Source organism: Nuphar pumila, chromosome 14 (assembly GCF_984573655.1).
Source record: "Nuphar pumila chromosome 14, dmNupPumi1.hap1.1, whole genome shotgun sequence".
Classification (NCBI taxonomy): domain Eukaryota; kingdom Viridiplantae; phylum Streptophyta; class Magnoliopsida; order Nymphaeales; family Nymphaeaceae; genus Nuphar; species Nuphar pumila.
This window is the reverse complement of record NC_143262.1, coordinates 24,387,606-24,400,644: the sequence shown is the minus strand read 5'-3', so window position 1 is coordinate 24,400,644 and position 13,039 is coordinate 24,387,606. Positions and strand designations below refer to the sequence as shown.

Sequence of the window (13,039 nt, the reverse complement as noted above, 5' to 3'; positions counted from 1 at the left end):
CAAGGACGGCCCAGAATTGAGAAATCCAGTCTAAACCGGAGATGGAGCGGTACAAGCTCCAAGGAATCGATCCAAACTGAATTTGGACAGACCAAAACCCCAAAAAACCCATTTAATGATAAGCAGGTCAGAATACATAGGTGGGTTTGGACCTCAATCCAAGCGACCCAAGCCCAGAGGGAAATTACGAAAGAGTGAAAAGAAGGGGCATTGTGGGAAAGAAAATAAAAAAAAAGAGGAATAAAAGAAGAAGAGGAGGGGCTGTTTGGGGATTCCCCATGGAAGGGACCCCTCCCTCAATAGAGAGCTGTCACGTGGCAGCCTCTCTCTCTCTCTCTCTCTCTCTTCTTACTACAAGAAATTCGAGTTTTACTGGCACAGACTGCACCAGTAAAAGCCTCGCTGATAAAGGTTTTACTGGCGCAAATTACTGAAGCAATCACAGCACCAGTGGAAATGTGCTTCATTGTGCTTTTAGCCTTTACTGGCGCACTTATTTAGTGTGTGGCAAATAGTAAAAAATTAAAAATAACACACCCTGGAATGATTTTATGTGTCCATGGAATGATTTTAGGTGTAATTTGCTAAATATATTGAGTTTTGTTTGGTCACAATTATGCAACTGGAGTTTCATGCTCATTATGCATTGCAGTGTGTGTGTATAAACATAAAAATGCAAATTTGTCCTGCAACATAAGAAACATGCAAGACATGATTTAAAAAAAAAGACATCCATAAAAATTGTATCAACAGATACCAAGATCTGAAATTTGTCCTGCAACATAGTGCCTACATAGTGCCTGTTGCCCAACAGTGGAGAAGAAGAAAGCGTGTTCACCCAATACTTATTTCACAAGAGGTCTAGGAGATGGAAATCAAGAGAGGATTTAAAGTATGTTAAATCCAAGGCATAATACTGCAGAACACAAGATAGAAATCATCAGCAAAATGGTATCTATAACAGACCAAATAGACAGGCACAAACCACAATATGATAATAGCTATTGCAGGATCAAAAGTTACTAGCATTACAGCTCGTGAGAACAAATGAAGTGAACCATGAGAAAAAAAATGACTTTGCCAACACACCTGCTTGCAATGAAGCCTAAAATCTTCAATTTTGTACAGAGGAATTGCTTGATATTCAGAGACAGCCTCATCCTGAGGGTATGCATGTAATGCACCAATCTCAACCCATTCCAGCAGAGATTGTCCTTGTAGGGTCTATGATAGCTACTAAGAATGGCTCCTGAAATTGTTGATTGAGCATCTGAGTTGACATATCAGAAAGCCAACATCCATAACCAAGATGGGAACGGTACCATCCAACCACATTCTCCAAGTGACCAGCCTGTGCATGTTAAAAATAAAGCTAGCTTCATGTTCAGTCATCACAGCAACTAAACCAAACCGACACTAAGTGCATTATCGAACTTCAATAAATAACTATGTAGTTTCAAGCTCTCTGAGCATAGTTTAGAAAGCAACCAACAAACACTGTCCAAGAAATCAAAATGAAACTAGCAAGAACAAAGAATAAAAGGAGATGTAAATTCATAATTTCATATTGTGTAAGCCAGAAAGAAACTATATAAACAAATAACTACGTAGTTTCAAGCTCTCTGAGCATAGTTTAGAAAGCAACCAACAAACACTGTCCAATGCTTAAGTATGCCTGTAGCTTTTAACTGCAAAATAGCTTGACAGATTCAAAACAACCTCAGCTTAAAAAGGACAAATGGGAAATAAATAAAACAAGATTACTTGAGAAATTTTCCAAACCTGTAAAAGTGCAATATTATCATCAACACATGAGAACCTACCCACTGCATGCCACTGTTGCCCTTCCTCTCTCAATCGAGCTCACTCTTCCTCCCTCGCTGTTGTTCTGCCATGAAGGAGGAAGATGAATGAGAGGAAGAACAGGAATAAGGAGGAAGAAGAAAAAAAAGCAAGAGAGAAGGGAGTCAAACCTCTCTCTCTCTCTCTCTCTCTCTCTCTCTCTCTCTCTCTCTCTCTCTCTCTCTCTCACGCGCTCTCACTGCGCATCTCTCTCTCTTTGCGCTCGGGTGCACCACCACCACATTGCTGAGCCGCCGCCGAGCACTCCGCCCACGCCGCACCGTTTTGTCGTGGCCCCTGTTGACGACAGAGCCGCTGATGAGTGCCGCCGCCGCTGCAACACCATTTGTGCCACTGCCGTATGATCCGCAATACAACCTCTCCCATTATCGCTATCGCGTGACCTGCACCACAGTCGCCTTGTTGCCGCTGTCGTGCACCCCCTCGCGCCGTGATTTTTGTCCAAAGGTTTGCTTCTTCGAAACACTAATATTCATATCTAAAGTGATTAGATCAGCTTCAAGTGAATTTTCTGCAAAGAGAATGATGTTTTCAAGCCTTGTATTAAAAAAAAAGAATTAAAATGGATGGCATGAACTTTCCAATGAGCCAAAAATCATCAAAAGTTAAGGTCAAAACAAGTTTTGTTGTCAAAATAGGTCTAATCCAAATCAAATCCCACCTCAATGATCACTTAAACCCTATCTATTTTAACCCTATCTAGATCAAATTATCATTCAAATCTTTAGACCTAATCCAGATTCAAACATTGTTTGGATCTTTAGACTTGATCTAGATTCAACTATGGTTTATACCAGAGCTAGATCTAATTATCATTTGGATCTTTGGATATGATCCAGGTTATTATTGTTTTGATCTGGAGCAAAAATTTATGGATCATAGTTCTTTTTCTAAACCAACTCTGATAACAACTCAGTAACGACCTAAAAAGTCATCTTGAATATCTTGATTTTTTTAAAGATCTTTATATAAGAATGAAAATACATCCCAAGGATCCGTGGCACATCACAATTTCAAAACCCACGTTCTACCATAAAATCAATCGTTCATTTCAAAACATTGTTGAAACAAAATAGTTCAAACCAGGATTACCGAAAATATCATAGTATATAGGAAAATACGTTTCGAAAGCGCAAAACGTGGTGTTTTTGAAATATGCAAGGAAGCGCAAAAAAAAATTGGGAATCACGCTTTCCCCTCGCTTCCTATGTCACTACCGGTTCACTTCTTAGGTTGCTTCTGGTTCGCTTCCTAAGTTGCTTTCAAGATGATTCTTAGTTCGCTTCTAAGTCATTTCGTGTTTTCCGCTTCCTGGAATTTTTTAAGTGCCTTGCTTCCCGCTCTCTTAATGAAAATTGAATAAACTTCAAATTAAGTTCACAATTTTTTCATTCAACCTATCTACTCAGAAAAGCACACACACCCCATAATCCATATAATTTGTTCTCTCTAGCACCGGTCATGCCATCACACCACTCAGCTATGTCTGAGTTTCACTATCTAAGAAATATGAAATAACGGGGTGAGAACCATTGTTCTCGTACAAAATTTTACATAATCCACACTAATGGCATAAAACATAAATCTAACAAACATCAACTTTAAAAAATGTTAAGGTACAAAAAATAATTCAGATATGCTTGCAATCACATAAGATACATAAACCAATGCATAATGAATGATGTAGCTTTTATTTTTCTTATTGGCACTTACTTTTGAATGCATGAGAATGTTCAATTAATTTAAGTTTACTCTCTTCTATGGTTATTGTTTACAGGAAAAAACCTGAAGTTCAAGGCAATCCCAAGGTATATTTTTCACACACATAATTATATTTTATTAACTCGGTATGCACATGTTCCTCAAGACAATATCGAGATCTTTTCACCCTAGGCGACCACTTTCTTGGTATAGCAATAACGCTTAACAACAGAAGCCCAATCACACCATTCTCGGGTCTCAATGGTGGAAAAAGTTTTCTACTACCGTGGTTGAGGACACGAGTTCCAATATCGTGCTCTTGAAAAAAATTACACCATGAAGTTCAGTATCACCCTGTCCCCAACGATAGCCATCCAAGGATCCCACCTTCTTAAAGGGCAACTAAGAAGCAAAAATTAGCACACTGTTTGGGTATATTTTACATCTTTAACTTTTATGTGTTCTTTTCATATAGAACAATTTTGGATCCATAATATTCATAAAATGCACTCATACCACATGAGCTTCATATCCATCTCAAACATGCATATCATCTCATGCATCATTCGATTGGGTGATCTCCCTGCTTGAACACAATAATATACCCATCATATGCCAATATGTACAAATATGTGACATTCATCATATATATCATGACAGAAATTTAAACTTTGCATTCAATATAATTTTTACAAACGATTTCACCAGCATACTGCCTCAATAGGCCCATATGTTACCCAATAACACGCTACACTTTTGGAACCATCACATGCATTTAAATAAAAAATAGTTCACTCTTAAGACAATTAATGCTGAAATTTACCTGACGTTAGAAAATCTGTCATAAATCGTACCAAACGATTTAGGATATGGAATTTTTACTAAAGTTTATTACATATGTTAATTACACACTCTAAAAAATCCAGACCTTAACTCATTACAGAACAAAAAATAAAATTTCTAGAACATAGAACAAACTTGTTTAACTTTGTCTCTTCAAAGAAAAATCAATGATAAATCGTCCGAGAATAATTAGATGTGATTTTTATCGTGGGTGTCAGATTCAAGCCCACAAAAACCCAAAATTTAATTATATTCCACCAGAGAGCTAACAATTCTGAAACACATATAGGATATGTTATTTGACAGATCGTGTTCCTGAATATAACAAAATTTGGATTGGCTTTTGTGAATTTTCTTTTTCAAACCGTGAAAAATAACCTCTTAAATTTTAACGTGTGTTCTTTCATACATAAACTAATACACCTTAAAATCTCAGCCCTATATCCTGAGTATTTTGAGAGATGATTTTTATAAAAATATGTTGTCTCTACATTCACTGTCAGGACAAGATTTCTAGGATGACTTGCAGAGGGCATATTTCTAAATCCATGACTCATATGAGTCTGGAATTTAAACTGAGATTACTTTCATGTGTATGGAACATCCTCACAATTTTCTAGGATTTATGTGTTTGGTTTAGGAGAAACAATTTATCTTTCTAACTGGTCGGATTAAAATACACAAAACAAAATATAAATATCAAGATTCAACAAAGAAACTTCAAGATTTCAAAAAGAATTTCAAGAAACCCATCCAACGATTTTAAATCTATCAAGAATACATGAGATCTATTCATACACATATATATCATGTTATATAATCGAAAATTCAACACATAACATAAATATAACCCCCGAAATCAATCATTTTTAAAAAGAAAAACACGTTTTCTCTATACTACGAATAAAAATCAACTTTCGTAAAACGAATCTTGTTTTAAAAATTATTCCAACCTAGATCCCCTACCCAAAACCCATACAAACAAGGTTCAATGCTTGATTTACCTATGTTAAAACCCTATACATGAAACTTAATGCGGTTTTGTTCGTATGGAATCGTTTCTTAATGCAACGATGACCCCCCCCCCCCCCAAGGCTGATCGATCCTCCTTCACCCTTGCTCTCCCTCTCCCAATGTTGATCTCACTTTTTCTTTCCCAACGTTGGTCTCACTTTTTCTTTCCCAACGTTGGTCTCTCTCGCTCTTTTTCTATCTCAAAAACGTGAGTAGGGATCTCTCTCTCAAAAAACGTGAATGGAGAAATAAGGAAGCTCAACCCCTCTTAAATAGAAGAGGTTGAAGTTTCCCTCTTCACTAATTTTCTTTTACAATTGGACTTCTCAAGTGGTCCTCCATTAGGTCCATGATCTAACCTAGGGTCGACTCATAGGATACTAACATATAATACAAACCACTTTATTAAATAAATACTGATAAATTATAATGAGCCTACACCTTGGAAATATTAAAAATCTTATTAATTAATTTTTTTGGGGTTTTAGAAAATGCTTAGTATTACAACATTTTATTTTTTAAGCACTAGGGCCTAGAATGGTGAAAAAGAGTCGTGGGATCAGTAATTGACCTTGCAACAGGCAACAGCTTATTAGATATTCTGGGCTATGACAAAGCCTTTTATTTGCATAATGGAGGGCCCCTGGCCTACAGGATATTGATAAAAGGTATTCTGACCACAAGATCCATTAATGTTTAGCCTTATCTGGCCACTTCATTCCAATGATAGGGTGCTACAGAACACATTACAGAATACAACAACAAAACAACAACAACAACAACAACAACAACTACGCCTTCATCCCAAAACAATTGGGGTCAGCGATATGAACCAAAAAAGAAATTCATTTTGGGTCTTCCACATGAATCCTTTTCCTCCAATCATTTCTATCCAACGCCATGTCCTCGGTGAGGTTCAAAGCATTCATATCCTTTCCTATCATCTCCATCCAAGTCTTCCTAGGCCTACCCCGACCTCTTTTAACTAATATATTTTCCCATTTCTTCAACCTTCTAACTGGAGCATCATTAGGCCTTCGCCGAATATGTCCAAACCACCGTAAACGATTCTCTCGCATCTTATTTTCAATGGGTGCAACACCTACCTTCTTACGTATCTCTTCGTTCCGAATCTTATCTTTTATTGTATTTCCACACATCCATCTAAGCATCCGCATCTCAGCTACACTCATTTTTTGAATATGATGTCTCTTGGCAGCCCAACATTCCGTACCATAAAGTAAAGCGGGTCTAATAGTCGTCCTATAAAACTTTCCCTTCAACCGCAATGGCATTCTACGATCGCACAGCACTCCAGTAGCACTTTTCCATTTCATCCACCCAACCTTTATCCTATGATTTACATCTCCATCAATTTCTCCATACTTTTGAATGATGGATCCCAAATTTTTGAAATAATCATTCACCGGTATATCTTGCTCACCAAGCTTCACTACACTCCCATCACTACTTCGTTGCTTACTAAACCGACATTCCATATATTCAGTCTTACTCTTACTCAACTTAAAACCTCTAGCTTCCAATGTCTGTCTCCATAATTCTAACTTAGCATTAACCCCAGCTCTAGACTCATCAATCAAAACAATATCATCAGCAAACAACATACACCACGGTATATTTTCTTGAATTGATCTCGTAAGCTCATCCATCACTATCGCAAATAGGAAAGGGCTTAAAGCAGATCCTTGATGTAACCCAACCGTTATCGGAAAATTGGTTGTCACCCCTCCACAAGTGCGGACATTGGTTACTACTCCTTCATACATATCTTTAATTATACTAATGTACTTGAGAGAAACACCTTTCTTCATCATTGTCCACCAGAGAACGTCCCTAGGTACTCTATCGTATGCCTTCTCTAAATCAATAAAAACCATATGCAAATCTTTGTTCCTCTCTCTATATCTTTCAATAAGTTGTCTAAGAAGATGTATAGCTTCCATAGTTGATCTTCCAGGCATAAAACCAAATTGATTCTCCGATATCATGACAACCTTCCTCAACCTAGACTCAATCACCCTCTCCCAAAGTTTCATAGTATGACTCATGAGTTTTATACCAATGAACTTTAAAATTTACTAGTATTTGTATTTTCTTGTTCATTATGCACATTTGACCTCTAATTATTCTTAAATTTGCTGACAAAGAAAATATATCAGTGCTCATGATTAACGCACGAAACAACTTTTATGATTTCACAGAATTCAGCAATTGGCAAATAACTTATTAAGTTGGAATATGTAGGGATGTAAACAGGCCGAACTCGAGTTGGCCTTATCCGACTTAAAGTGCATGCATATATGCACAAAGCACGTCTACTGAGCTCCAGAGGAAGACGTTTCATTGAATGGTTAGTTAGGCATTCACCTTTTTCTGTTTTTAGGATAGCTAGGGAAAGACCGTTGATTTTCTGTTTGCTGGAAGTACAATCACTTGACGATGTCAAACCTCAGGTCCCCCTTGTGCACTAGAGAGACATCACTACATCCAGATTCAGCCTTGTCCCCATTGCAGGTTTTGATCTTGTGACGACCCTTCAACTTGGTGATATTACCAGCGGGCCCCTTAGCCAGATGAATAAGACCCCCAATAGACAAGCTAGGCATTCACTTCTATAAAGCTACAACCCCATTTCTTTTGGTTCTTGGCCTCTTTCATCAATTCTCTAACTCTTTCAACCTCTGGCCACCGGCCATCGGCAGCATAAACATTCGACAATAGCACATACCTATCATCATAAGCAGGTTCAGCTTGCACAAGATTTTCCATTGCAATGTTAGCCATCTCACCTTCTCCATGAACTCTGCAAGCACCAAGCAAGGTCCTCCAAATCACTCCATTCGGTGCAATCGGCATGCTCAATACGAATTTGTATGCTTCTGCAAGTTTCCCTGCTCGTCCAAGGATGTCCACCATACAACCATAATGCTCGATTTTTGGTGTTAAACCAGACTTCTTGCTCATCATTTTGAAAAACTGTCTCCCTTCATGCACTAACCCTGCATGGCTGCAAGCAGACAGCACAGCGATGAAGGTAACCTCATCGGGCCGCAACCCCGACTTCTCCATGTCGGAAAACACTTGCAATGCCATTTCTCCCTGGCCATTGAATGCCAATCCGCAGATAATAGCAGTCCATGATAGCTTATCCCTAACTTTCATGCTATTAAATACCTGCATTGCCAGCTCTGTGCACCCGCACTTGAAGTACATGTCGATGAGTGCTGTCCTTACGCTTAAATTGGAGCCTATCGTGCTGTTATCAGCATAAGAGTGTAGTTGCCTGCCCAGTTCCAATGCTCCAAGCTCCCCGCATGCCGAAAGCGCAGCCAACACAGTGATCCTGTCCGGCTTGACGCTGCTGCCTGCTGCCACCATTGAAGCGAAAAGCTTCAAAGCTTCGTCAGGTTGGCCGCACCTAACATACCCATCGATCAAGGCGTTCCATGGCGCCGCAGCATCCCGCCGAGGCATCATGTCGAACAACCCACGGGCTGAAACCAAGTCGCCCTCCTCGGCGTATCCAGCAATCATGATGCACCAAGCAACACCAGTTCTCAGAGGAATTTCATCAAACAGATTGCGTGCGGAAGACATACACCCGGCCTTCGTATACAGCCGCATCAGCGAGGAGCGAACGAAGGCGTGGGATTCGAAAGCCAATTTAACGACTTGGGCGTGAATCTGTTCTCCCATCAGGAAGTCGGGAACTCGCGCCGAGGCCTTGAGAGAGAAGGCGAAGGTGAAGCTGTCGGGTGCAATGCCGGTGCGACGAAATCTGCAGAAATAGGAGACGGCGTCTCGGGGGAAGCAGGAGACGGTGAGAGCTCTGATGATGGTGTTCCACAGGAACGTGCCCGGGAAGGGGACGAGATGGAAGAGGGAGAGCGAGTAGGCGACGATGGTGCTTGGCTGCGATTGCGAGAGCAGGGAGGTGGAGGAGAGAAGCAGGTGGCCGAGTGCCGAAGGTTGCTGTTGCAGTGGGTTGGGGCTCGACCTTAGGAGTCGTGCGTGCACCTCTTTCACCTGTCTCAGCGTGTTGCAACTCCGTAACGCTGACCCGATCTCTCTCATAACACCACGGAAGCAGATCAGGTCATGCTGAACATGAGCGTTTTTGCTCATTGCATTTTGGATGAATGCCACGTGGTTTTGTGGACTTTTGAGCTTTTTAAAATGCAATTCGGAGGAAGCAGATCAGGTCATGCTGAACATGAGCGTTTTTTGTCATGCGAACATCGTGGCCGTCTGTTTGCATTTTGGATGAATGCATGATTTTACCCAGTTCACGCAAATTCCAAATCAAAATTGATTTGGAGTTGCAGGAATCAGAATCACACGAGGCTCCTTATGATTCTTATTCTCATTTAAACGGGAAAGCAATTCTCGTTTGTAAAGACAAATGAGAATCTATTTCTCACCGCTCATTTTCTGATGTTTGTTTAGTCAATGCCAAAGACATTCATGAAGTTCAACCCAACGTGTGTACCTAAACTAGGGATGACAGTGGACCGCCCCATCTCAAAATTTGAACCTCCATCCCCGCATGGGAATGGATTTTAACCTCCACCCCGCCTTCATCCTTGTTTCATATCCTGTATCCCCAGTCCAAACGAAGGTGAGGTAAGGTGGGCCCCGTTTCCACTCGATCTATTGTCATCCCTTAAAAGGGTTGGGGATGGGGTGGGGTGGGTCGAGGGACGGGGCAAGGTGGGGGAAAATGTAAGTCCATCCCCGTTTCATGCCCTTCATCCCCGATCCAAACGAGGCAAGGCAGGGTGGGGCCTGTTTTCCCCCTTTACACTGCCATCCCTAACCTAAACTTCATGCAGTTTGACTCTTTTAAAAGTGAATAGTTTGTTATAGAGTAATTTACAAAAACTCATCTAATTTATCCACTATTTACAAAAGGCTGCATGATATTTATTTTATTTAGCTGCCTATTTTTTTATGATTTATGTTTTCAAGACACGTATGGTGCTAAAATAATTTCCTATGACCTCTTCGACAAACAAAATGGCTAAAATGCTCTCACTAGTGATTTGTTTAGGATGACATCCTCAGTTGTTTTACAAGAAAATGACAAAAAAGGTATTTTTATACCTTCAACAGGTATTTTAAGTATTTTAAATGCATATAAATAAAGTAGGTAGTTAAATGTGATAATAAAGAAGTTAAGCAACCATTTGTAAATAGCTGATAAGTTAGACACTTTTTGGTAAATAACCATTTATTTTATGTATCTTGCAAGCCTTTGGCTTTTAACCAAAATTTTGCATCCAAAGAATTCAACAATGCCTTAGATCTCTCTCTCCCTTTCACATTACCTTTGAATTCATGTTAAAAGGTGCTCCACAAACTTTCAAGCAAGGATTTGAAAATGACTAATTTAATTGACATATCTCCCTCTTCCTATATGTAAACACCCCAGATTTTTCTCATTCATCCTTATACACCGCTTTTCAGCAGATGTCACTCCCCTTAGAAGTCTAGCCCAAGGACGATCCAAGTTTAGGTGTCGTTTCACCCCATTTTGTCAGAAAAAATACTATCTTACCCCTAGGTAACCCTAGATCCCAGTCAGTCAGAGTCGACCAAGCTCATTTTTAAGTTTAGAACTGTTAGAATATCAGTCATTTCTATCTCACGATGAGCAAATCATGTTCATTTTTGACCATTTAAGCTAAAATTGGTTCATTTTCTGAGAAATAAGCTCATTTCTAACTTGAATTGTAGCCAATTGTCTTCGAGTCTATCAAATCTAGTTAATCCTGTTCCATTGAGTCTAACTTGAGCTTACCAGGAGTTTAATTCGCTCGGATCTAGTTCAAGTCCATTCTCCATAGTGGTAGAGTCTATTTTAGCCCATTTCAGCTGAAGTTGAGCTAGTGTTTGAGCTCTGAAATTAGTCCACCTCAGTATTTCTGATCTTCATTTTAGCTCAAACTCAGTGCATTTTTGTGGTCCATTTTACTCCAGTGTGAATTTCTCACCATTTTTTTTAGAATTGTACCATTTTTTTATCATCCAATATAGGAGTTTGGTTGAGTCAGTGTCATGTTAGTTCACCTGAGTTCTGAAACCCTAGGATTCAATGTAAACCAGTTCAAACCTCGGTTTTAGTGTCACTCCCTACCCTGCAGGGGCAAAACTATTTCTCGGTCATTTTGTTCGAAACTTCATTTTTATCATTCTCCTAGCTGGTACAATCAATAATCAAACCTCGGATCAGTTTCATTCCTAAAAAATTTAGTTATATCCGAGACTCAATTCAAATTTGGATCGGATCTGAATTCAATTACCAATTCTCATATTCGAACAAGAATGTTCAATTATTTGTCTTTGCAAGGGGCCCGGGACTTCAAATCCCTCACCCAGGGTTTACATTTTGTAATCATTTCATATTATTTTATATCAATTTATGACATTTCATCGCATTGCATGTCATTGCATGTTATTCTCGGGATTCAACACTCTGGTTTTTTAAAATCTCAAATCCCGAATCGAGTTTCAAAACCCTATTTTGAAATCAATTTCAAAAACCTGGGTTTTAAATCAACATTTGTCATTTGGTTAACCCCTAGGGCTTTGTATTTCATATTTCAAAAATATTTTCTTTAGAAAGCGATTTGGATTCATTTTAATTTCAATTTTTGCCTGATTTCAATTCTCAAACGAGACCCATCTAGGTGGCGTCGCTTCTGGATCACTTCTTTATTTAGATTTTAGTTATTTTAGAGTTTTAGTTGATTTAGGACTCTGTCTTTTTACCTTTTAAACCTTTTCAAACTTTCATTTTGGTTTTAAACCAGAGGTGCCCTTACCTCTTGCCCATTTCTTTCATTTGGCTTTTTTTTAGAGTTGTAGTCAGATTAGAAATCTATCCCAGAGTTTCAGTCGGTTTAGAACTCTGTCTTTTATTTTTACACTTACCTGCTTTCAAGAAAACTTTGCAAAATCTTCAAAAAAAAAACCCAAAATTCTAGAGTTTTAGTCGAATTAGGACTCTGTTTCAGAGTTTCAGTTGGTTTAGGACTCTAACCCTGACTTCATTTTTTAAAAAATCTTTCAAAACCTCTTCATTTATCTTCAAGAAAACTAAATTTCAAAATTTTAGGACTTTAAATAAGAGTTTTAGTCAGTTTAGGACTCTAGTCTAGAGTTTTAGTTAGTTTAGGACTTTATTTAAACTTTCGATTTTTATCTCATGATTTTAACCTTGTTTTAAAAACCCTTTTTAGTCTTTATTTTGACATTTTCAAAACCCAAATGTGGGGCCCATACAACTGTCGCCATATTTGAGGGATTTCAATTCATTTAGGACTCCAGTTGATTTAAAACTTTGGTTTTTATTTTTTGTTTCAAACCCCTTTTGAAAATTTTATTTATAATCCCTTTATTTTCAAGTTTTAAAATCATTTTTTAAAAAACCAAATGGGGCCACAATAGGTGGCATCACATTTGAAGAAGTTTAGGTTAGTTCAAGTTTAGTGAGTATTCAAATTAGGTTAGAAGTTTGAAAGAATCAAAATTAATTTTTAAAACTCTTCATTTTCACTTTGATATTTAACTTTGATTTTTAGCTTTTACTTAAAGT

General features: G+C 38.5%; 1 protein-coding gene across 1 annotated transcript; it reads right to left on the bottom strand.

Moving 5' to 3' along the window:
* Positions 1 to 599: 599 nt before the first annotated feature.
* On the bottom strand, positions 600 to 9,516 carry LOC149816644 (pentatricopeptide repeat-containing protein At5g15300-like). The gene is made up of 3 exons (XM_089986939.1): positions 8,171 to 9,516; positions 1,090 to 1,351; positions 600 to 916 (listed from the first exon to the last, which is right to left on the bottom strand). Exons 1-2 carry the CDS (start codon positions 9,514 to 9,516, stop codon positions 1,237 to 1,239), a joined length of 1,461 nt encoding a protein of 486 aa, XP_089843065.1. The 3' UTR covers positions 600 to 916; positions 1,090 to 1,236.
* Between the last annotated feature and the right edge of the window lie 3,523 nt (positions 9,517 to 13,039).